The 24,868-nt window shown below is 40.6% G+C and overlaps 1 protein-coding gene across 1 annotated transcript; it reads right to left on the bottom strand.

Moving 5' to 3' along the window:
* Positions 1-1,828: 1,828 nt before the first annotated feature.
* map3k21 (mitogen-activated protein kinase kinase kinase 21) lies at positions 1,829-22,646 on the bottom strand. Its single transcript, XM_030771459.1, has 10 exons — positions 21,653-22,646; positions 11,148-11,328; positions 10,564-10,712; positions 10,184-10,359; positions 6,782-7,022; positions 5,830-5,952; positions 4,412-4,562; positions 3,477-3,571; positions 2,569-3,300; positions 1,829-2,391 (listed from the first exon to the last, which is right to left on the bottom strand). Exons 1-10 carry the CDS (start codon positions 22,428-22,430, stop codon positions 2,000-2,002), a joined length of 3,018 nt encoding a protein of 1,005 aa, XP_030627319.1. The 5' UTR covers positions 22,431-22,646; the 3' UTR covers positions 1,829-1,999.
* Between the last annotated feature and the right edge of the window lie 2,222 nt (positions 22,647-24,868).

Genomic DNA, 24,868 nt, shown 5'->3' with positions numbered 1-24,868 from the left:
CGTTAACTGGGTCCATTCAAAGGACCAGTTCATAACATATAACAACTTTGCAGTGTGATTCTTTCAGTTTCCAGTGTTATTCTTTCTTCAAAAATTAACAATTTACTGGCTAACATTAGTAAAAGAAAACAATAAAATGCAACCGTATGCTCTATCTAAATCCACTGAGGAGTCACTTTGACACTACTATTTGTCAGAATTGTATACTTGTTCTGTTAGAAACTGGCCGTAATGTGTTTTTCCTGTATGCTTTGTCCCTTTCAAAGACTTCAGTTAAACAATGTATAGTATATAACAACCTATTACCTATTAAATAGGGGGCTGGCTTATTCATAGGGTTGAGGCCTGTTAAAATGTTGGGTATCGCTTTCAAATATGCACAAATAAATGGATCCACAACTCAAGGCAACTCTGACTGCGCGAATCTGATTCGTCTTGCTTTCACAAACTAAAAACAGTTCACGACTGCGTTCAAACACAGACGTGGAAATGACCAGTGTTCTCACAGGTTTGGGTTTCAATAACATTGCTGATACTACAGTCTTAAGTGGTTAACTTCATATTGTAAGTCTCAAACCTGCATGGCTGGGGAATCCTTGGTGAGGACAGGGCAAATCCTTTCATTTTTTTTTAAAACCTCATATGCAGTTCTTACCTAAATCTATACTTTCCATTTTACTCTATAATAGTACCATTTATAGTAAAAATCTTAAAAAGGAGATCTAAATGCATTTAGATTGGCAAGTGACACAACTTGGTTCAAAACTTGTTTTGACAGTAGATAATTATACAGCATGGTAAGCCTCGTTAACCCTACATAAGCAACTGTAGACAGTTTAGATCAGTAGACTGGCTCACTTGGATGGCTTTTACCATTTTTTCTGTAATCTTCAGTTTAAAATAAAGCACAGTTTAATAAACTCATTATCATGTGACTCAGGGAGCAATAATTAGCCTTGAAGAAAAGAAAATAACACTACTGACCATATATTGGAAGCAATACTTGACGAGAGCTTTCAACTACATTCACACGGAGGAAAGGCCAGGGAAAGTCTTAATTTATTATACTGGAAGAAAATGGCATAGCTCCACTCCATCAACTAAATGCTGAGCATGAAGTCAGTTTATGCATTTCACTAGGAAAAACAAAAAAATCCTGGGTTGCTAGCAAAGACCAGCTGCAATGTGTCAATGCAGACAAACATGGACCATGCTAAACTCTCTATAATACTGAATGCACAGGCTACCCGGCAAAATTTGCTAACAAGTTCCAGAAAGGATGCGATGCAATATCACTTGAAGTTGCTTGCCATTATAAACTGTGAAAGAAATCAGCATTTCCTGATGCAGGATTTTCACCAAATGTACAAGGGAAAAAACAGAGGCTGAGGCAGGCTAACTGTAATCTCTGTTCTGTTCTAGCTGTCAATTCTGTCACATGAGGCACTTCCTAACTTCCACTGGGAAGTAAATGTAACACTCAGACGTTCTGTTTTATCTTGGCTATCACTCTTCCGAGTCAAATGAACACTGTCAAATTTGAACAAACCCTAATACGACAATATGTGACACATATTCAATAAAACCTATACATTCTTCTTTTTTTTTTTTTTGTCTTAAAACAAGAGTTACAATCAGAAAAAGACCTCTCAGCTGTGTGGACTGAACACAACGCGAGGCGGCCATCAAGCTGGAATGTATTCAAACAAAACAGCCTGTTTGCTGTTTCTTCAGTGAAAGGGCATAATCATGATTCAGATGAAATATGTATTCTCATATTAAATTACTTATCAAAATATACAGCATATAAATAAAAAGTACAAGTACCACAGGTTAACTCCAGCAGCAGTGGCCTGAATTCAGCTTAAAAAAACCAAACAAAAAAACCCCCCAGGATATCTAGATGTGCCACACAAACTGACTCAAGTGGAATTTGCGCACCAGAACTCCTGGGTATTACAAAAAAAACCCCCAAAAAATAAAACAAAGGCAGCTTATTTCAGGACAAAAACTCTTTTTCCAGTTCAAAGACAGATGGACGACTTGGGGTGCTCTGAATTCGACAGAGGGGCACAGTGCAATCGCGTTTCTGAGCCTCTGTGTCCATGTCCAGCAGAGAGCAACCCACTTTGACCTCAGACGAGAGGACAATGTTTAGATCCTGGGCACTTTTCTCTCCAGAGTAGTGCCCCAAGGAATAGCTCTTATTGCGACCTCTCAAGAGGCCCCATGAGTGGGACTTGCCCCTCAAGGAAAGGGGCCTGGGTCTAGATACCGCATCTGTGGGGGCCTGCTTCTCTTGAGATGACTCTCTGCTGGGTTTCTTCTTCAGTGAGGAGGAGAGGGATAGTGCTTCAGCAGGGGAGGTCTGAGAGCAGGAGCTCCCATTAGCTGAGACAAAAAAACAGGGTTTTTGTGTTAACTGGGTCCATTCAAAAGACCAGTTCACAACATGTTTACAACCTACAGACTCTAAAGACGCTCAAAAAGACATTCAAAGACATGGAGACATAAGACTGTGGACTGAAATGTTTTTGCTCTGCTGGAATTCTGAAAAGAGTCACTTACTATTTTGACAGATCGCTGGACTTGACTTCTTCCTCCTGAGGCGGGAAGTGGAGCCATGGTCTGACGCTGGGGGTGGCGGGAGGGCGTCGGCCTTACCGAGGATCCGGCTGCTCTGGGGCATGACTGGGCTCTGGACGCCTTGGTGAGTCCTGATGCTGTCAAAGGTAACCGGCGGCGACTCTTTGACAGGGCTGTGGTCCGGCCCGTCCGAATCGGACTGCAGGAGGCACTTCGTGGAGTTGCACTCGGAGATGGACGACATGGAGAGCAGGCTGACCGGTCCTGGCACGTGGGGCGACGCCTCGTCCTTACGGGAGCGACCACCGGGAGGGCTGGTGCTGCGACGGAATCGAGTGGCGCGCTGGAAGAGGCCCTCGCGCTTCTTCTTCTCCTCCCGCGGCTCCGTCTCCTCGCCAGCTGAAGCTTTGTGCGCCTCCCAGAGGTCAAAACCCAGCCCAATGGACGCCAGGAGTGAGGCACAGCTACAGAGCACGGAGTCGGTTCGCCGTCTCACGGTCGCCCGCTTCAGACTGTTGGTTGGGGTGAGCTGGGGAGTGGTGCTGGTGGAGCTGGTGGAGGTGGTGGGGTCGTCCTGACTCTCACCACCCCCTGGGCCCTCTCCTTGCTCATCCTTCCACAGAGGTAGATCAATGTAGACCTGATTGGGGAATTTGAGTTGCTTTGGCTTGTTGTCCGTACCGTCGGCTGAGCACATGTCATCTTTACACGTCCCTGAATGCAGAGAAAGATGTGAGTTTTCACGGAACTGAGATAAAGCCGGTGCTTTTGATCCGTCACATAAATAACCGCTGTGGACTGTGGCATTTGTGTGCAAAGTAAAATGGCTAAATAGAGGAAGGAGAGATCAGAATGAAGGTGTAGGCAGGTGAGTATTTGCCTCCACTTACCCTGGTCTGCAAACAATGCTGCCAGAGGAACAGACTTCTGTGTCTTCATCAGACTTGTGGACCAAGGATTGTTCCCATCTGAGAGTGGTCGTACCCTGCTAATATAAAAATGATTTAACCTGAGGTGATGAAAATCACAAAAATGACACAAAGCAAAAGCAGAAGCAAGAAGCATTTTACTAACACAATATCTACAAAACCTGAATGAAACTGACGTCATCGCATGTTTGCACCACACTACTTACAGTTACTTCAATTTGTTTACATTAATCTCATGAAAAATACATCTGAAAGAAATCTGTCGCATGCCCTCTGAAGAGGGTTGTCTATTAGATGTTAGCGTGAGTTCTCCCCGTGATATCAGAGAAAGCTGAAGTAGAAATAACTAACTAGAAGGGAATGAGGAATATAATTTTGGCACACAGTAATATATTAATATTTCTAATCATCGCAGTGTTCATTAGATGATGCGAAATGTGTTGTTCCCAGCCATTGCCATCATGTGTATGGACTGTATTAGCTCCTGTTCCGATTATAAAGCAGGCCTTTTCTAGCAGACTGCATATTCATGTTCAACACTTTGATTTAAAAGACACTGTAAAAACACAGATATGAAAAAATGTAAACTGGGCATACATATAGATTTACAAGCATGAAATATTACAACAGGATCAACACATTCTAACGACAGAAAGTCATCAGATTTTCTTTTGGCGAATCCTAAATCTAATCAACAAGGTTAATAGTTGCTAGCATTGTCAATTAGATGAAGTGTGGAATTTCTTTCTGATTGCTATTGTAGCAAAAATACAGCAAAACAAAAGAAAAAGGAAATAAACCAGGACAAACCAAAGCAGAACAGCATTTTCCGAAACACAACCACGCACCAAAAGAAAAAAAAAACCAAAAAAACAAAAAATAAAACAGTCTCTGACCTTTCGGCACAGTTTCCTCTCTCTTTCGTCTGGACAGAACTTGGACCCCACGTGCGACCCTTCTTCTTAAAGCCCTTTTTGACGTCCTCAAAGTCCTCAGGCTTGTAAATGGTGCTCCTTCCCCACGTCCTGTTGCTCTCGTCTAGAGTTACTGCAGAGAAGAAAGCCTCGTTATTCATCAGCTGGCAGAAGACTCACTCTAAAACAAATACATACAGCGGTGACGGCACCGATTACGTATATTAGTCTTCAACACCAGCGGCAGAGAAATTTAAGAGCAGGACGATGACCCGAGGCGACCGCCACCATTTACAGCTATAAATGACCGAAGCTGATGACAGTTAGGGACTCATCAAAAAAACAGACCATTTCAGTAGAAAAGATTAATTGAGTTGACCTTGAGTAAGGAACTGATTTAGGTCCGTTATACAATTTGCTTCTATCTGGAAATGCAAAGAGGAAGACTAACAAAGTAAACTTAGTCCTCTGAACTGATTAACACAATGCTCTGCTACATTATGTTTGTCAGTTCCTTTATAAGATCAACCCCAATTATTCTTCACTTTGAAAAGGAAAATTAAAGAAATTAAGAGTTAATGTCGGCATTAAAAAACAAAAAAAACAAAAAAAAACAGGACCGATAGTTTTGCGCAGACCCTCAAGTTTGGATGTCAAATTTGTTTATTTTCTTGAACCACATTTACTGAGAAGCTGTCCACACACACAGCACTCCAAAACAAAGATAGCAGTGTTAAAGACAGCAGCCCTGGCCACTGGCAATCAAACAAGTCGGCAAGGGAGATGCAGTAGCCACGCCCTACAATGCCATAGCATTCTTGCCTTTCTTCTTACCCCCTGTTGGGGGTTCACACTCGCTTGTAATATCCACATCCTGGTGATACACATACAAACTGCCCCGCCTACTGTCTCTGGGGTTGCTCACTGAAGGAGAAGAACATGATTACAAAACTGTGACAGATGCAAACCTGACCTAACCATGACTAAATGTTTCCGGACTCATTCTGTCCAGCTGTTAAATATTTCTCAAAAAAGAAATTCTGGATCAATGAAAAAATGAGAAGTTTTCACAGATGATGTCCAAACCATCATCTCTCATCGCATCATTAGGCTGCTGCAATCACTCTACAGAACTGAAATAATTCCATAATTACAAAATAATCAAATGATGAGTTGTTATATTTCCAGAATGGCAAAAGAGGAAAAAAAAACTCTCCACATTTCTTCATACACTTATGTGCAGCACACCTGTGCATTACTCAGAAAGAAGACACAAGATAAGTCTCCTGGACTTACGTATTCTGTAGTTTCATAAATGTAAATAGCTTATTGTGTAGGAGTGCACATTCTGGAAAAACTGTGTGGAATGGCCAAATAGCAATCGACGGCTGTCGACTCACGTTGAATGGCTCGGAGACGCGGAATGAGGGTGGGGCTACTTGGAGGACTGGAGCTAGTGCAGTTTAAACTCCTCCTCTTATCCATCGAGGGTGAAGCCTGCACTGTGATTTTGTGTTGAAAATCTGAAAAAAATAACAACAACAAAAAACCTCTACAGAGACTCTTCAAACACAACAGCAATGTAAACCTGCATGCACATTAGCAGAACTCTGAACCCATTCACAGGCAGAAAAATCCTGATGTCACTCAGCCTGCTCGAAGACGGCTTGCAAAAATATCTGTTAGTTTCAGGATGGATGTGCTGACTTTGAAGCGCATATAACAAAAAAATATCACAAGCAGTGCATTCATTTGAAGAATGGAAATACATATTGGCTATTTTTAGCAGTACAAAACGGGCTAATATTGGCACTGTTTTTTAATGTTCATGTGTTACTGCTGTTATCTCTTCAACTGCCATGTTGTGCTTTTCTTTTATCTATTACTGTGCTCTTTGTTATGAATAAGCATTGTAAGACCTCCTAATGTTAATGGTGGGTGCTTGTTAGGTATTATCAATACAGCATTACACATGTTAATGCATTTTATCCAAATGAGTCAAAAATACTTTTTTTAATCAAAAAAATACTTTGCTCTCGTGAGATTCCATCAATCACCGTACAACACTGTTTAGACTGCCTGAAATGTACCTCGTGTGCAATGATGATCAGTATCTTAGCGTTACCACAGCAGGTGGAAGTTTTTAAATGTACAACAGTAAAGCACGGTGGGAGTGCTAATTTGCTGCCCAGTGAGGAGTTGAACTCAAGCAGTTAACCAGAGCATCAGCGTACTGGAGTCATAGCAGTTGTCAGAAATATTTCCAGAGATCAAACTTCATTAAAAGAAATCTGAAAGAACAAACCAAAATCCCTAAAAGAAAACAAAAACCAAACATCTAGACGAGCTCACCTGACGGCAGGCTGATGCGGTTGCCATCCTTGAGTTTGAGGCGGCTGCGTTTGAACTTGCCCTTCCTCTTCTTGACGTTCGGCTTGTCTTTGTTGAGCTGGAAGATGAGGATGTTGAGTTCCCGCTCCAGCACGTTGATCTCACGCTCGGCCAGCTGTTGCTCACGCCTCTTCAGTAACTCCTCGTGCAACTTCTGTTGGAGGGCAGCTCGCGTCAGCTCCTCCTCACGAGAGCGCAGCTCCTGCACACAGGACACGAGAGAGGGTCATCAGAGTGAGCTAATATCCAGTGGTTCATGTGATAGAGTTCATAATGAAAAGCAGCACAAAGTTTGTGCAAATGAACAGAGAGATTTGGGTTGTTTACAAAAGGCACTGTTCCTGGCCCTACACCTGTCACAAAGCTTGTGACGTATAGTCTAATATCATATTTAAAAAAAAAATTATGCACATGTTCTACCTACCTAGGAGTGTGCGATATATATCGTCTACGATAATATCATAATTGTTGTTTTAAGGATGTGCGAGCTGACATTATCGAGTATGTCACTCACTTTGCAAAAACCAATCAAAACACGCCTTGAGAGACCACACATTCACTGCTTCAAGTAGCCTAGCAGGATAGACTACTGCGCGTGCATGCAGTGTGCTAGTGTAGGCGTGCATCGTCACCCCACCACAAGCTAAACTAGAACAGCTGCCTAAAAATGCATGACTGAAGTTAAAAATGAGTGAACAAACCGCACCAGGAGACAAAATACAGACACCACCAGCCTAACAATCTACGTTGCTAGATTTAATTGCTAAACGTGGATCCTCACTTGCATATAGAGGTTTGACTTTGAGGAGATGGATGTTGCTCAAAAGACGGCAATCTGCAAACTATGTCGGAAATCGGATGCCGTTAAAGACAGTTCAACAATAAATAAGACCTGTGTTACTTAAATATGCTGTTTCCATTAATATCTTTAGAAAGACACTATTAATATCCTATTAACAAGAACAAGCTGGTACAATAAAAGACTTTTATAAACACATTTTGAAGGATGCAAAATATCATCTACTTATTATTAGCGATAACATCCCAGAAAACATTGAGATATCATTTTTGTCAATATCGCACACCCCTATACCTACCCAATTTTCACTGTATTACAATCAATACATGTGGTGTAGCATAACAAAAAAGGGCATATTTGTTGTACAAGTTTTTATTAGATACGTACTAGATACGAATGTCTGTGTGAACTCTGCTAAGACACTAGAATATGTTTAGCTAAAAATACCAGAGTCCTTCACATGCAGTCTGATCTCCTGTCCAAACATACGAAGCTTTCTTCTGATTTCCGAAGGTGTACATAAGCTAAAATAATGATTCATATTAGCAGCACTACCTTTGTTTGGGTATTTATAACCAAATCTACAGCAATTGCCAGCTAAAAGAAAATGGTGAGGACAGTTCTCCCAAATCTTTTGTGAAGTATGTTTTGAACTTGTAACCTGTTAACAAATGTTCAGTTTCTCATGTTGATATGTACGTACCCACTGCAACCCCAAATTCAATTTCATTCAAGTCTGTGCTCAACTATACAGTAAAGCATGTAGCACTTTATATCCTTTGATTAAAGAAAACTCGCTTCAAAAAGCTATATTTAATCCACAACCAAAAACCTAACATCTGAAAGAATAGAGGACAATCCCCTCTTTACTGCAAAAATTCCCTTAGCCTACCGAGGCCCCTAGCATATGCTGAGTTGTTGCAAATCCTATGAGTAGTGTTTGTGAGGTCACATGAATCATTCTGAGGACTGTGCACTGACTCTAAATGTGCCCCTGGTTGAGAAGATTATAGGTTTGAATGACCTGTCTGCAGTTTCACTTCCTGTGGCCCTAAGGACAGAGCTCTGGTTACTCCCTGTCTGATTTAGGATCAGCTCTTCTCTCATGCCTCCTAACCATACATATCAGAGGCAACACCATGAAACTGGACCTGAATCAGTCGTTAAGAGCCTTGAAGGCAAACACAAAACTAATTGTCTCCACTGCACCATGAGAGAAGAGTGTCAAGCTTCAGGCAAAGGGCAAGCAGTGAAACGGCACGTAAAACAAGACCACACCTTATCCGAAATTCAAATACAGTTTTTTGCTGAAAACCCTTGCAAAACTACTACTATGTCTACTACAACTGCAATTACACCATTGTCAAAAAACTGTACAAGGCATGGCATGTTTACCTTCATAAGAGAGGTCTTCTGGACCTCTGATATTCTGTGTTAAGCAAATGGATTCAAACACTGGAAACAATTAGGTATTTACTATGGTCCAATACAGCATCACGCCCAATCAACGTGTCTTGTTATAACATAAGGCCAGTATTTATATCACGTTAATGCTCTAGGATCAACTTGAACAAAGACCTGGACAGCATTTGGACTGCATTAATCATTTTTGTTGTTTACCCTCCTTGCCTAGAGCAAGAAATCCCTCATGAATGAGTTCTGTAAGCAGCTTTGAAACCATTTGCCTGGAATAACACAGGAACAGGAGATTTTGATTAAAATGATAACTTGTGGCATAGAGAAATCTTTCTACATGAGAGTGAAAAAATAAACGTGAAATGACCTTGGGCCAGTCGCTTTCATAATAATGCAGTTGAGATAGACCAAACAAAAAGACACACAACTTATTTGTGGAATTCTTTGGCATTGACACAAGGGTAGGACACAAGAGTCCCTAGTTTGCCTCTTAACAGTTGGGCTGTACTTGCAAGAAAGCATAATCTTGGTAAAGTAATTACTAATCCCATTCAACAGAGCAAGTGACTAAGGCTGGGAGCAGCTTATCATATTAAGTCCGGTAAACACTTTCTGCTAATAGCTTGCTTTGTCAAGCAAATGATTAACTCACCCACAAAGTAACCTACAAAAAAATATATCAGCTGTTATCAGAAAGAGAGCTTTAAAATGCAATTTTCCAACACGCATTCAGTTAGTTTTCACACTTTACCTCTGGTTTACTTCTCTACACGGCTATGTCACTGCTTGGTGGAAAATTGATATCTCACATATTCTTTTCCGTTGTTGTTTTTAAAAGAACAGACTAAAAACTTGTGATCAACTGTGGTGTTTGTTCCTAATCTGGCTGCTTTATTCTACCAGCTACTGAAGTCGATGGTTGGAAACACAGGTCATTTTAAAAACAATAACCAAAAGAAACCCTCATTCTTGTCATTTTCATCATCCAAATACATTCACTTGAGAAAATGATCCATCCGATTTGAGTCATTTTTCTTTGTAACTCTTATAACTCATAAATCTCAATGTTCTTTTCAGGCATCAGAGCTTACATACATGTACGCTGCAAAAACCCCCACAAATACGATTGAGTTAAAAAGGTAACCGACCTTCTCTTTTGTACGGAGTTCATCAAACATCTCCTGGATTTCCACTCTCCAGTCCTCTTGCATTGAGTGGAATGAGTCTTGGGGCATGGTTGCCATTACGGCTTCTTCGATAGCTGTCAGCTGCTCCAGGATGGCGGCAAAAGACGGCCTGATGTGGGGGTCCTGCTCCCAACAGTCTATGACAACACAATCGAGGGACTTTGCTTGAACATGGATTTGAAAGACTCATCTCTCAACATTTTAAAATACTCTTCTTTATGTCTAGTGTCAGTTCAGTTGGGAGAGATGGCATTAATTTCATTATATTCACAGTATATTAAGCTTTGTTTTAGGCTGGGTTAATATACAAAGTACCATGAGCCTCAAGACTTCAGACTCACCTTCCATGAGCTTGGCAAAGGGTTCAGGACATGTGGATGGAATGGGAAGGGTTAATTTGTTGACAGCCACTCCGTAGGCTACTGCCAGTCCATCGATACCACGGTAGGGAACTTCTCCTGTCAGCAACTCCCAAAGGAGTACACCATAACTGGGAAGGAGAATTACCATTGAAGGACATATCCAAAAAGACCTTGGGGCACTCTGGCATAACTGCATGCAAAGTATCAGAAATGTTTATCAGATGTGTAATATGTGTCTCTGTCTTAGTACAGATATAATGTACATTGAGTAGTGCATTTATCAGTTACACCTCTCTGTTTATGTTATGAGCCCTTAAAAACATAAAGGGATCAATGTCCAAATTCAGGGTACTCTGAAGGCAAAGGGGGATCTGACGGTGTGATGGCTATCGGGTGCGTAAGTGTAGCTAGTGGTTTGGATGTTGATGGGTGTGCACTGACCCGAGTGTAACTGCTGTCTGTAGCCACTGCATATAATGTATGTCATATGTATCTTACTTATAAATGTTTCTAACATCAACTTGATAATTTGGTATTTTGAGGCATATGAAAAAAGAATTTACCTCCAGATATCGCTGCCTTTGGAGAATAGGGAAGACTTGATGACTTCAGGGGCCATCCAAGAGTATGTACCTGCAGCACTCATCTTGGTTGTCTTGTGCCACTCACGAGCAAGGCCAAAGTCTGTGATCTTCAAAGTCTTCCTCCCAATGTCATCATTCTCAATCTTTTCAAGTAATAAAACTAAAGATAAGGACAGAAGACTTAAGTCACTTTCAGGCGAGCAAGAACACAGAAATGAACACAAAAATGTACACATTTTACTAGCAAATTACACACATTATCAGCCAAATTTAAAAAAAATCAAATTAAGTAAACAACAAGCCATTGAAAAATCCAAGAGAATGTTCTTCACCATTTAGGGGAATCCATATCAAATTTAAAAACTATTTTCTGTACACTTTACCTGCAGGCTTAAACACCAATGAATAACAAGAATGCAGGGAAAGCTATCAAATTTTTGGTTCTTTTTTAACGTGTAAATAAAAGCTTCTAAGATCATATGAAACCATGAAAATGGCAGAGGCTATGAAGATCTAGGCCAAATTGCTTTGATGTCACAGATGGAATGTGATCTACTATCTACTTTAAAACAAAGTACAAAAACTAGAGGTCACGAGCTACCTCAATGCTTCCCAGCAGCAAAGTTAATCAAACATATTAAATTAAATGACTAACATGACATCATGAATCATACATTAGGTATGTGTCTCTACATTATGCACAAAAACTGTTTCTTCACATAACAAGATACCATAAAACCCTTCACCCTCACGTTCTTCAGTCATTTTAAACAGCAGTTTTCGATGATATACGTGCGTGCGTAATGCGTAGATGAAATGACATGACATGACATGACATGACTAATAGTCATGTCACGATTAGCTGAAATAAAGCTCAGCTTTTGAATGATGCCTTAGATAACAAGATATCATAATACCACAAATACTCAAAAGCGCACATTAGCTGTGTCAAGACTTCAACAGCTGCCATATTACCCATTGCAACGACACCAACCGCGCAGAGCCTCACCACCATGAGTGATCGAATGGCCACAAAGATGTGAAACCTGTTTCGCACACTTCATGCCCTGAGAAAGAGAGGAAGGCCCCATTCTGACTTCATGTGGATATGCCAGTAAATACTATCATTTACTTAGATAGCACCATTCCTTGGTTATGTAGCCATTTGTGTGTGTTCTTAATTTCACCAGGGCTATATTATATAGCGCTTACAATGTGAACAGTAACGTTTAGCCAATCACTTCTACTCAGCTAACATTAGCTAACATTACGTTAGCGGTCGCCGTGATTTATAGCTAATGCTAGCTTCTAACTATTTGTACATACCAGTGGAAAATTTGCTAGCCATGTTTTGCACACACTCTCGGGAGAACCATAACTACACCATTTCTATGTACCGGGGGGGGGGGGGGGGGGGGGGGGTTTACCAACACGAGGTGCAAGCAAGGCTGTTCCTGCACTTTATCGCGTAAATTGAGAGAGATAAAATTTGTGACAGGCTGAAAAAGGCCAACCACATTGGTGTCATGACTGATGGATCAACAGACACCTCTGTTTAAGAGGAAGAGATGTTGTATGTCAGAACCTGTGTGGCAGGTACAGTGGAAGCTGCATTAGTTGGGACAACAGCAGTGGAGAAAACCGATGCAGGAAACATTACAAATGCAATACATGGGATGATGGAGCCACTCTGCGGTGATTGGGAAAAGAAGCTGGTCGCTGCAGCCACAGACGGCGCAGCAGTGATGGCAGGTGCACAGAGCAGCGTTGTCTCACGGCTGAAAGAAGACAAACCCTATGTTGTTGGTATCCACTGTATGGCCCACAGGCTCAGTTTTAAACAGGGTTCCCACACCTTCATAAACATCAAATTCAAGGACGTTTTTTAGGACTTTCCTCAAATTCAAAGACCCAACGAGACATAGTTTGAGACACAGATCAAGGTTCATTACTGTTACGTTACATAGGTTTCTCGCTTGCTTGCCGCTGTTTTACCTGCATCATTCGACTTGAATCACTTATGCACGCAGGTGATCGTTTCACTTTCTCGAGGCAGGTGGCACATGAAACAAGGACGCACAGACGGCAAGAGACACATACAGTCAGCGGAACACAGCCTGTTTACTGACATTAAGCAAAAAAAACCCACCAAAAAACTTCAATTTTTATTCTTGCACAAAATAAATAAATTCAAGCCCTTTCAATGACCCATGTCTACTGATGTCTACTTTCGAAAACTTTCAAGGCCTTGATTGTTTTCTCAAATTCACAAACTTTAAAGGATTTCAAAGACCCATGGGAACCATGTTTAAAGATGCAATCAAGACCATCAGCCTTTTTCAACAAGTCAAGGAACTACTGGCAGGGCTATACACTTTATATCGCATCACTCCCCTAAACCGCTCAAACCTAATCAGCACCTTCAAGGTGTTGGATTGCCCCCTCTCATGCCAACAAGAATCGGAGGCACCAGATGGCTGGCACATTTCTCACGTGTGATTGACCATTTCCTGCAAGGATATCAGGCCATCAACCAACATCTAGAGCACGGAGGCCCTTCATTTGAAAATTTCTTCTTATTAAAATCACTCAGTGTGGGCTTGTTTGCTTTTGTTATTTAAACGCAACCTGTTTTAGCCAAAAATCACCTTAAAAAGACAAATAAATGTTCATGGTTTTGTGATTTGCAACTTTGTCTAATGCTATTATAGTTGAGATCCAGTACAGCAGTGCAAGGCCAAAAATTTCACCCAAACTGCAAAGGACTTTGTGGTTCTGAGGTTTCGTGGGTTCCTCTGCAACCTCATTTCACATCTGAGTGGCTTGTCAGAGTCACTCCAGAGATCCACCATTACTATCGCCAAGGCCCACAGTTGCCTTTGCCCCACCCAGGCTGTTTTGGTGAAATATAAAACCAGGTATGATTTGTTTGATAGAAGTGTCATTTAAATGTTATACTAACTACAAATGAGAAAAGAATTGATAGTGAAGGGTAGTGACTAGTAAAGTATTTATGTCATCAGAGAGGGATTGATGAAGACAACCATGGGCAACTTTTTCAAAGGAGTGTCCCTGACGGCTGGGAAAGCTGGAAAGCAGGTCCTCATCTCATCCCAGGATGGGCTGATTGACAAGCTTGTTGACAGCACTGGAGACAGGTTCAAGAATATGAGCACTGGTGTACTGCTGGCTACAAAGTTGGCCTGCTTCAATAATTAGCCACAGTCAGGAGAGGAGCATGCAGGTTAGTTCAGATTCAGATCAAGCTCGGAGTGTAAAACACTGATAGGTGTAGATGAGAGCACTGTTCATCAAAGGATAACGTTTTTTTTATGTATATTACATGAAGATACAACTAGTGCTAAGAAATGTACAGTAGCCTGCAGTAGGCTATACAATTAATAAATGGATAAATATGGTGTTAAATTGATCAACGAAATAGGATGACATGAATAGGATAATATGATGCATATTTCTATTCTAGATTTCTGCACTTAATTTCTTTCAAATTTTTCTATGCAGGAATCGATGTTCTTATGGAGCACTTCTCCCCAGTCCTCTCAACCCTGAGAAAATCAGTGACCAGTGGACCATGCTAAAGACAAAGTTGTACGTGGAACACAAATCCCTTGAAACCCTGACATGGGCAGATGTTGGTCACATGCACGGCAGCACCTGTTCAGATATAATGGACTTGATTCAGACAATACCAGCTGCAGCAGCAGACTGTGAGAGGGGCTTCAATGTAATGAAGATGGTGAAAACAGCTGCAGGTCAAGGCTGGGTGTGGACACATTGTCTGACCTTCTACTGGTACAGGTCACATCCCCAGGCATTCCAGAGCATGACCCTAGTCCTGCAGTCGAACTGTGGCACTCTGACTGCCTCAGTAGTCGAAGACTTAATTTCATGGAGCGCCTGTCTGAGAGACAGCTTGTATCTCAAGACGATGAAATTAAAGTCGTAGTAGGTGGTGTATGATATGCAGCACTGCCAGCACACAACCATAAAAGTAATTTTGAGCATTTTGAGTATATGGAGTTGAGTACACACCTGTTGTTTGCACAGGTTGTGTATGAGATGTAATATCAATTAACATTTTAAAATAAAAGATGAGTAAAATATCTCATTACAAGAGCCTCAGAAATTATTATAGGCCTAATTCCCTTTAAAAGGTATATCAATGGGTAATTAGTAATTACATGGTTTTTAATGGCATCGTATCTTATGCAGTTCTATGGCCGATCGAAAAGTTTTTTGGCCGGTAAATTTTTTCAGTTTACCAAACACAGGCAGATAGACCAAAAAGTTCATTTTGGACCCTGCTCCCAAATTATAGCAAATATCCATAAACCCCCTGCAATTTGATTAACAGACCTCTAGGGGTTCGTTCACAGACCTACAGCCTAGGATGCTTATCGCTTTGAAAAGTACCTTCAAAAACAAGTTGTTTGGTAAATATCTCTGTGAGGGGAGCCTTCAGCCCTCCTCAAAAGTTTCCATGCACGTGTTCATGTCATTCCTGCCATGCCTACCAAATTTGGTGCAAATCAGACCTATATTTCTCTCAGTTTGGCCTGGGAGAAAAAGGGAAGGAAGAATAACACAGCGAAAACATAAAAACAATTCAGGCCTAGACAACTGTTATTAATAGGCCTAGCAGCAAAAACAAAACAAAACAGTAGGGGAAAACCAGGAAACTTCAGTTGCATCTGTCCTTGACTCCTCCACTGAAATGATATTTGTGGCAAGCATAACAAAAGAGCATTATCTTAAGATAAACATTTCTTTTAGGCACAGGCCTTTCTAAACTTTTCCCATGGCTTAAATACTGACAGTTAATCATCATCTAGTTCCCTGCAGCAACACTGATAGGACAAATTCAAAGACCTTGACTCCATTGCCAGCTAATGCAATCGCTACAGCACAAAGACAGCTGCACCACACAAAAAGCAGGAAAAGTGTGACATTGTTAAGTTACAAAAGTACAGTAGTATGGGACAGTGTTCAAATAATTTAGCTTCACGTATCAATACTTTATAATTTAGAACGTTTTTTTTTAAGACAAAATTTCACTAACTGTGACTTCAGAACTTGAGTTTCATAAGTGTTAATTTGCTCTCCCAATATGTCCTCTACAGTGTCTTCACCAGTCTCAAGAAGAATTAAAATGATCTCAAAACATTCATTTTTGTAAAAATGTGATTATTGGAATTCCATTTCAAACAGGTTTTACTGGTTCAGTGTTTTGAAGGATGTCCCAAGCACAATCTGCAGACTGAGTATCTGAGTATGAGAAACCAAACAGATTGGTATGCTGACGGGGCACATCAGTGAGTTTCACCTACATAAACAAAGTAAACAATTTCAGGTCTCTATGACTTGTACAACACATGTGTCTACATAATACCAGGTAACTATTCATTTGATTTGATTCTCTCACACATATGATTCTAAAAATGCACATGAACATATTTTTGAGTGTTCATAAGTGAGGAGGCTTTAGCACTAAGAACACTGGATGAGTTGAAATTAATAAGTCTAAATTTGACTAGCCAGTTACGCTTCTGTCTTAAATACCTATCCTAACACAAACTTGCATATCTGTGTTAGTAATTTCAAATTAGGCCAGGCTATACTGAACTACCACCGTACCAATAAGTTAAAACCTGTTAGTTGAGCCAATCATAGGCCAAAGACACTGATTCAAGATACATAATCATATAATAGTGCATACATTTAAGGTACTAATAAAAGAAAGGAATGGTGTAAGCATTTCTGCAAATCTGTATTAAATACTAAAAAACATTTTGATTGCTCCTTAATATTGGTGGCTAAATTTACCACACAACAGGCAGTGAAAAAGCGGCCAATTAAGAAAGGGGAAATTATTTTTCTTCAAACAAGATCAACATGTTTGACAGCAGTGTATTTCAGCTAATATTTTAAAGTGAACAAAATATAAATATTTACACATTCCTGCTCCGTCAAACTCAATCTATTATGTGTCCCCCACCCCCTTAAAAGTCTTATACACATCCTGAGAAAACACCTTATAAGGAAACTGCCTACAGACGCCAGGCACTCCTTTCCTACCCCCTCTAAGTCCCTTTCATGGCTTTAGATATTTATGGTGGCCATTTTTATAGGGCTCGAAATCATGTTTGGAGTTGGAGATAACAATGCTTGCCATCAAATGCCTCACCACTGCACTCCAACAGGACACCATTGTTCTCAGTTTTCATTTCAAGTGCGTAGCGTAGATACTGGAGAGCACGCATGCCAGAGATTCTTGAAACCTTTCAATTCATGCTGCCGAAACTGCAAAATTAAAGTGTGTTATGAGGTTTGGCACTTTGCCAAGTTTCAGTAGGGATGGTTAAATCACAACGCTCTCCACCCCCAATCAGAGGAAGCTCCCGGTCTCACAAAAAAAAAGTAGCAGCCATTGAGGAGATTAAATATAATGAAAATAAGCCTTTCAGGCCTTGGAGTCAGAACATTCTTGAGCCGGCAGTCACCTAGCAACCACTGCTTGACCACTTCATTGTGCAAACTTATGTTAAGCTTTTGCCCCCTCATTAGTGGCATTCCTTCGAATGAGGAATTAAGAGATTAGGGGACACAAATACAATGTCACTGATTTCTTGTAATTCCTTCAAGATAATGACTGATTAGGTCTGTAGGTGCTGACAAAAGGAAACCGGTTAGATATTTCACTATTACTGATCACTGTGGAGGTTGTGTACCGGTTTCCAACATGTGGCTTTCTAGCAATATGGTGTCCTGTCTAAACCATTAAAGAGTCAGTGGGCTACCGCTGAATGACCAATGAGCTCTCTTGTTTGTTTCAGTTTCTACATGAACAAAGTATTAGGTATGAAACAACAAAAAAACAGCCTGGCTCACAGCAGGTGGCGCCTTTAGCTGTGAGCCCTTAGCAAACAAATGTTATTTTTTTTCAATTAAGTTCAGCGAGCTACCACTGTTTGCCACAATCCTGCGGTGAGACAAACAAACTGATTTCCGCTAACAGTGGATTTGCCATGGTGCCTGAGAATAGGGTGAAAGACTGCACCTGGCAAGATACAATTAAACATTTCTGATCTGATGGCTTGACACCATAATCACTGTAATATTACTTTATGCAAACACACATACAACAGTAAAGTACTACTTAATTTAAATGTTCTAACGTCATGTAGGGAACGGCCAAATGTAATTTAAAATGGTTAAACTTACAGGTGACCACAAAACGAACAATTAAATTCAGTTTCTCGGTTGAAACCCTGTAATAAGAAACCTTTGGATAAAAGTGTCTGCAAATCAGATAAAAATGTAATGTAATGTAAATGAGACCATATGAATCACAGCGTTTTACCCCAAACTTCCATGGCACCACCACAGTCCATTTAAATGAACCAGCACTTGAAGTACCTTCTACCGCCTGTAAGGAGCCCCTCAGTGCTTCAGAACTTTTCAGTGAAAAGCCATTCAGGGTTAGATATACAAGGACAAAGGGGGGAGAGGAACTAATGTTTTGTTTCTAATATGCTCACCTTGCAGTTACCTCCGTCTAGATGAGTGAGGCTGCTACACAAGCATGGTCTGGTATGTATGAGGTCAGTCATTGCATCTTTTCACACTAAAAGCTGTAGCACTAAAAAGCAATGTTATGATGGTTGGAGAGCACCATTGGGACATACGACACTCACAGCCGCATTAGGGCTTGACTATCAGTGAACACTGACTAGCAGCAAGGTTGAGAGGGATGCTAACTGAAACATCTCACCAAGAAACAAGGCCAAATGAATTCCCCTGGACACTTGCCTACTCTTGGCAAGTCTAACAGAGCTGTGTCTCCAACTGTGAGCCCCATTTATATGAAGCACCTCTACACTGGGACACAGTGTCTGAACCAGATTGGGCAACTCGCTCAGGGGACTGAATATACAATTTATAGTTGCATCAAAGAATACAGGTTGCATTAAAGCTATAGGTACCGCCACCATCCAAGTCTTTGATCCCAAGCAGTGACTCCGGGTCTTGGAAACATCAAAGAAGACAACGACTCATACCTTCTGGCAATATGAAATGCATCAAAAACAAAACGAGATTACTACCCATAAATGTATCGGTTACACCTCGAAGCAACATGCTATGTCTATTTGACTCTGATGTATAGCAAGCAGCTGGCCTACACATTAAACTAAACACTCTGCTGCCACTATAGGAGATGTAATTTAATAACAATGAAACTGAACACCCTTGGTCACTTCTCTGCATAGTTTACTTGTTTGTGAGGATAATATGCGATAATACAGTAATAACTGAAATAATAATAATAATAAACTGATAGCAACCAAAAAGTTTAGCAACATGACCTAAAAAAAGTTAAACAATATTTTTCACAGTTTGGTATTCTGTGATACTTGAATCACTATAACTTGCTAGTTTATAGTCACTAAAGTGTATAGTTTTAAGGATGGCATATCTGTGAATGTAGTTAAATAATTTGACACCAGTTAACTGTTAAAATTTGCTTTTAAATTAAATTTTATATGTTTGCCAATTGTTTTGTCCTGTACAGTACACACGGGTTGTTATTTGACTGCTGTGATCTATATGTGCAGATGTGCTTATTTCATCTCTACAAAAACTTTGTGGGAGAGGGGTGGGGGGGTGCAAATTCTGTGGAATGATTTTCACCAGTTAACATTGTCAGCTTATCCTTTTTCTATTTTTTGGCCTGATTACTAAGTCCAGTTTCTAGCATTCGGGGAGGGGTTGCAGAGACTTTCAGAGGGGGGTCCAGCTGAGCAAACTCTTGACCTAATTTCACACCCTCTTAAGGATCACATTCAGAAAGACAACTCCTTAACTACAGTTCACACAGGTCCTTAAGAAGCCTGGAGGTCAGCCACATGTCCAGCAGGCCGAGGGGAGACGGAAAAATGATCGCTACTGTCAGAGAATAAAGAACAAAGAATAAAGAGGAGAGAATGTTGGCTTTTTTCTTTGTCTACAAGCCAAACTTTAGAGAGATGAATACATATACAAAATAGCAGTAAAGACAGAAAATTTCCTGCTGCAAGAGGAGATACTCTGCCTGATTTTCTTGAAACTGTACATTTAATTAGCTTAAGGAAATGCTTACTAATTTAATAGTATTGAAAACAACAGACTTCTGAGGCTCTAGTATTAACTACTAGCCATCTATTTATCCTAAGCCAGCAACAAGGTTGCAAACTAATATCACATTTGTATATGACGGGCACGGAGAGGAATATTCGCTTATTGATTTTATAGGATTGTTGCTTCTAGTGGACTGCTTACTAATTGTGCTTTAATTTGGCTAAATGAAAACCTGCAAAAATTTAACAATACATGACAATAGTGAAATGACTCTTGACAATTTCTGATGTCTACTGTTTTCTAAATATTCTGAAGCTTTCTACTTATCAACATACAAATTTGTACAGTCTTCAATAATACAGAGCTTGCTAACATTTTCTTTGCATTTTTGCAACTGAAATGTAGCCTCACAAAACACAATGAATCAATGTCCTTTTCATGCTCTTCAAGGAGACTTCAGTCAGAAGCTGTGTCAGGTAGCCTCATGAGGCCAAACCCTTCAACAGTTTTTCAATCAGCCAGAACATCAGAAAACCTCAGGATTATATTTTTTAAACTAATTCTGAATGTGTAGTTATTTCTAAACCAGGTGTTTTGTTTGCGTGTTTTATATTCCCTACTGGCACAATACATTGTGGTTTAACAACAAGGCACAGTTTTTTATAAAGAGGATGGGGTGATGCACTAACACCGGGGACATCTGAAACTTCCATCCATAATATGGCCAGCTCACTCTCTTAGTTGACACTGTCTTTCATTTTCTAATTAATAATCTCATGTTTGAAAGTATATGCATTGTTTCAAGAATTTATTCCCTGCACTTTTATTTCAGACATAATGTATAAAATATGAATGGCTTGAGACAAAACATAAAGTGCTAAAAACCAAAAGTACTCCAGCTGAGACAAAGCACCTTTCTAAAAAAATACTGTTCCTTGCAATGGGATATGCTTTAACACGCTGTAACTTTAAGTCAGCACTTTAAAACAATATCTTTCCACTGGTGACAATGTCTGCCTATTAGATGAAAATATATTAAATAAAATTAAACACAGATGGAAATATGCACACTTAAGTGGATGCTAAAATGCTTAAAATCATACATTGACAGCCTCAGATGAGTTTACAGTGGTTAGAGTGCCTGAAAAAGAAGGTGGATATTAATGATTAACATACTAATTGCGAAAGGAAATACCAGTCTGACAACATCGCGTCCGTGATACTGATATTCAAAGTGAGCAAACAACTGTAACCTTAAGTTTGGATTAGACGGCTGAGGGCGTCTACAGTTGGTAGTGATTCTAAAAGTGGTGAAAGGATTGTAAGATTTTTTCGTTTGTTTTGCTTACTGTTACTAGATTTCAGGTCACGGTGAATAATGGAAACAACGGCTTCTTCGTGAAGGTAATGCATCCCTCTGGCAATCTGGACGGCCCAATTAACCAGTATATGGGGTGGTATCCTCCTACCCGTTAAGGCACGATTTAGGGTCCCACCCCGTGCATACTCCATCACCAGACACAAGTTCGGTTCCTCTAAACACACTCCTTCAAGTTTAATTATGTTAGGGTGCTGAAGCATGGAAAAAAGTTTAGCTTCTTGTTTAACACTGTCCGCAGTTGCTTTGATGTCTTCATCGGGGTCTTGTCGTGCTGCTTTCACTGCGACCTCTTGGTCTTTCCATGTTCCACGGTAAACTTTACCGAAACCACCAACCCCGATAATTTCTTCTAGAACAAGTTCGCTGAAAGGTATTTGCACTGGGGCTGAAGGAACCTTCTCACGAACACTGACCGAGCCACCGGAGGGAAGTCTGTAAATGGCTGGTTGATATGTAACATAATTTGAGGGAAAGATTCCGACCCGGTGGTTAATTTTACCGGTCCACCAGCCTTCGTCCCCAGAGATTGCCGCATCTTTAGACAGGACCTCCACTATATCCCCACGTCGTAAGCTGAGCTCGTCCTCTCCACTCGCATCATAATCGAACACTGCGGTCCAGAACGACCGTGAGCATACTGGAGCAGAATGAGCCCAAGACCTCCCAGTGGAAGACTCAATCCAGGCATGATCTCCGAGGCTCGGCCGCCCCTCATCGTTTGGGAAAACGGCCCGGGGAACATCCATGACTCGGTGCCTGCAGCCGCACCATAAGGTGCTGAGTTATCGGAGCAAAGTTTAAACAGTTTTACAGTTTTACCACAGTAACTTTGGTCCCGTCTATACTGAACTAAAGATACTTTGAGTTTTTCTCCAGACTTAAAAAATCCGTACTTTCATGATAGCTGGCTGATCAGTTAACATATTAGAAAACAGTAAAACAAAAGTAGCCGAAGTCGAGCACAGTTGCTGTAGATCCGTGCATTGGATACGCTCCACGTAAGCTAATCAATGCGATGCATTGCCGAACTTCACTCTTTAGCATGAGCCAGCTAACAAGTTTAGCTCACAATCAAATCTTAAAGTTACGTTACAGCTGCTGAAGGCAGAGATAAGCATATGAAGCAGTTCTAATAACCTGACTGCAATCATGAAAAAAAAAAAATCAAAGACACAAACAAACATATCTGCACTCCGTCACGAACTTACATCCTACCAAACGATAGGAAAGTATCTCGATTTGTGGTAAAGTGCTTTAGTTGGCTTTGAGATTTCAGATGTTGGTAAAGCACAACCCAGTTGTCTAAATCTATGCGCTTCATTAATTTTGAACAAAATCGATACAATTCCTAGCGACGACTAATACTGAATAAAGAAGAACTAACTGTAGTATATTTACTTCAGCACCTCATTCGGTCGTCAACCACAAACAGACCTGTAAATATCGAAAGCTGCAGGCTAGCTCGCTAGTCCACACTGAAGTTTTGAGTAAATCAGATGGCTAACTTATCTAGCTAACAGGCTAGCCACATTAGTTGGCAAACTAACTACCTGACTACACCCCACTTAGGGTTAGTTTATGTGGCACTGGACGACAGATTGAAAACTTGAGTTCGTTACGTATTCCCAAGGCTTTCCCGAGTCCCGAGCAATCTAGACTTGGTCATTCAAACGGTGCAATCTACTTCATGCACAGATGTTTCAACTAAAATTCCAAAAGTCCAGCCATTACAATCCACTCGCCGCCATCGCTGAGCAAACTTCACAACTTCTCGGACGGAACTAACTGACCCTTGGGGATAGAGGATGCAAATGGATTGGTGGTTTTGTATCACGTGACAGTTTGGTTTCTACGACAATACAATACCGGGCTACGATTGGGGGGAAATGCCTCTCATTAAAGTATGTGGAGGTGTGGAGGTGTGGAGGCGGAGGTGATCAGTCATGTAAATTTGAAGCCTTTACACCTGTACTAACAATAACATTAACGAAGTTGAAGTTCAGAATGATGAAGTATGCTTTAAAGAGCCACTAAGTAATTTCATATTGCTAGTATGACTGATAAAAATCGGGATGTTTGTGTTTTAAATGTCTCAAACATATTTGCGTAGTAATAACCTAAGCACGTAGTGCTCTTGCTTCTGGTGGTGGTAACATAACAGCGGTATCTACTATTACTGCAGCCGTCAAGTAGTTCTGAATGTAAAAATAAAGTAGTTGGACTGGGGGAGAACTGCCTCCCCCATTATTCTGTGTGCTCCTGCTTGATAACAACCTTTACACACCAAAGGCATAAAGGCAGCTCTAAACTGTGTTATAATGTGTTAATAGGTGGTTTCCATTCAGAGAAACATTCTTTTCTGACGGTAAGGAGAGACCAGTGGTAAGAGGGCACTTTAAAAAACCCAGAGACTCATGTTTAAAATGGGCAAGTGTGGCTTGCTGTAGCTCTAAACCATGGTTGTCATAGATCTGTGGTTGCTCTTCTTTCTCAACTACAGTTCTTTTCCTTTCTTTTTGCTTCAAATCTATCCAATGCATCTCACTGGGTCAAGTAATTCACACACAATGGGTCAACCAGTTAAATTTGCAAACATCTTTTTACCATATGGCAAAATGATTTTAAAATTAAAAACTGAAACAGCTTATTTGATTAACTATTCACTGCTCTAAATAAATACATGATGGACGTGAATGAGACAGGAATTACAGCTTTGAGTCTTCTAGGGTATGCTTGCATTACATCTGAATTTAGGGATTTTAACCAATTCTTCCATGCAGATTTTCTAAAGCTCTCTTTGGTTGAATGGGCTGTGTTGGTGAACAATAGTCTTCAATCTTTGCCACAGATTCTCAATGGGATTTGAAACTAGGCTTTGGTCGTGCCACTCAAGGACTTTCCCTTGTTCTTAAGGCCACTCTTAGAGTAGCTTGTGGTCGTTAACTTGGGAGATAAATCTTCACCCCAGTTTAAGGCCATTTGCATACTAAAGGAGGTTCTACTCAAAAAATTGTCTGTATTTGGTTCCATTCATTGTTCACTTACAATTACTTGTGTCTTTGGTGCTGAGAAAGAAGGATGACACCACCACCCCACTTTATGGTGGAGATGTTTTTGGACTGGTGTTGAGCAGATTGTACTTTTATAGTGGACCTGAGCCCAATTTGATGTTATAACAGGATCA

The sequence above is a fragment of the Chanos chanos genome, chromosome 4 (genome assembly GCF_902362185.1).
Source record: "Chanos chanos chromosome 4, fChaCha1.1, whole genome shotgun sequence".
Lineage (NCBI taxonomy): Eukaryota > Metazoa > Chordata > Actinopteri > Gonorynchiformes > Chanidae > Chanos > Chanos chanos.
This window is presented reverse-complemented; position numbering and strand designations above follow the sequence as displayed.

Bases quoted from the DNA above. Each gene is read 5' to 3' on its own strand.
- map3k21 (XM_030771459.1), bottom strand. From the start codon at position 22,430: ATGGATGTTCCCCGGGCCGTTTTCCCAAACGATGAGGGGCGGCCGAGC. The intron at 10,713-11,147 runs GTAAATTCTTTT...TCTCCTTCCCAG, and splicing joins AAAGGCAGCGATATCTGGAG to TTATGGTGTACTCCTTTGGG. The intron at 3,572-4,411 runs GTCAGAGACTGT...TTATATTAGCAG, and splicing joins AGAGGAAACTGTGCCGAAAG to GGTACGACCACTCTCAGATG.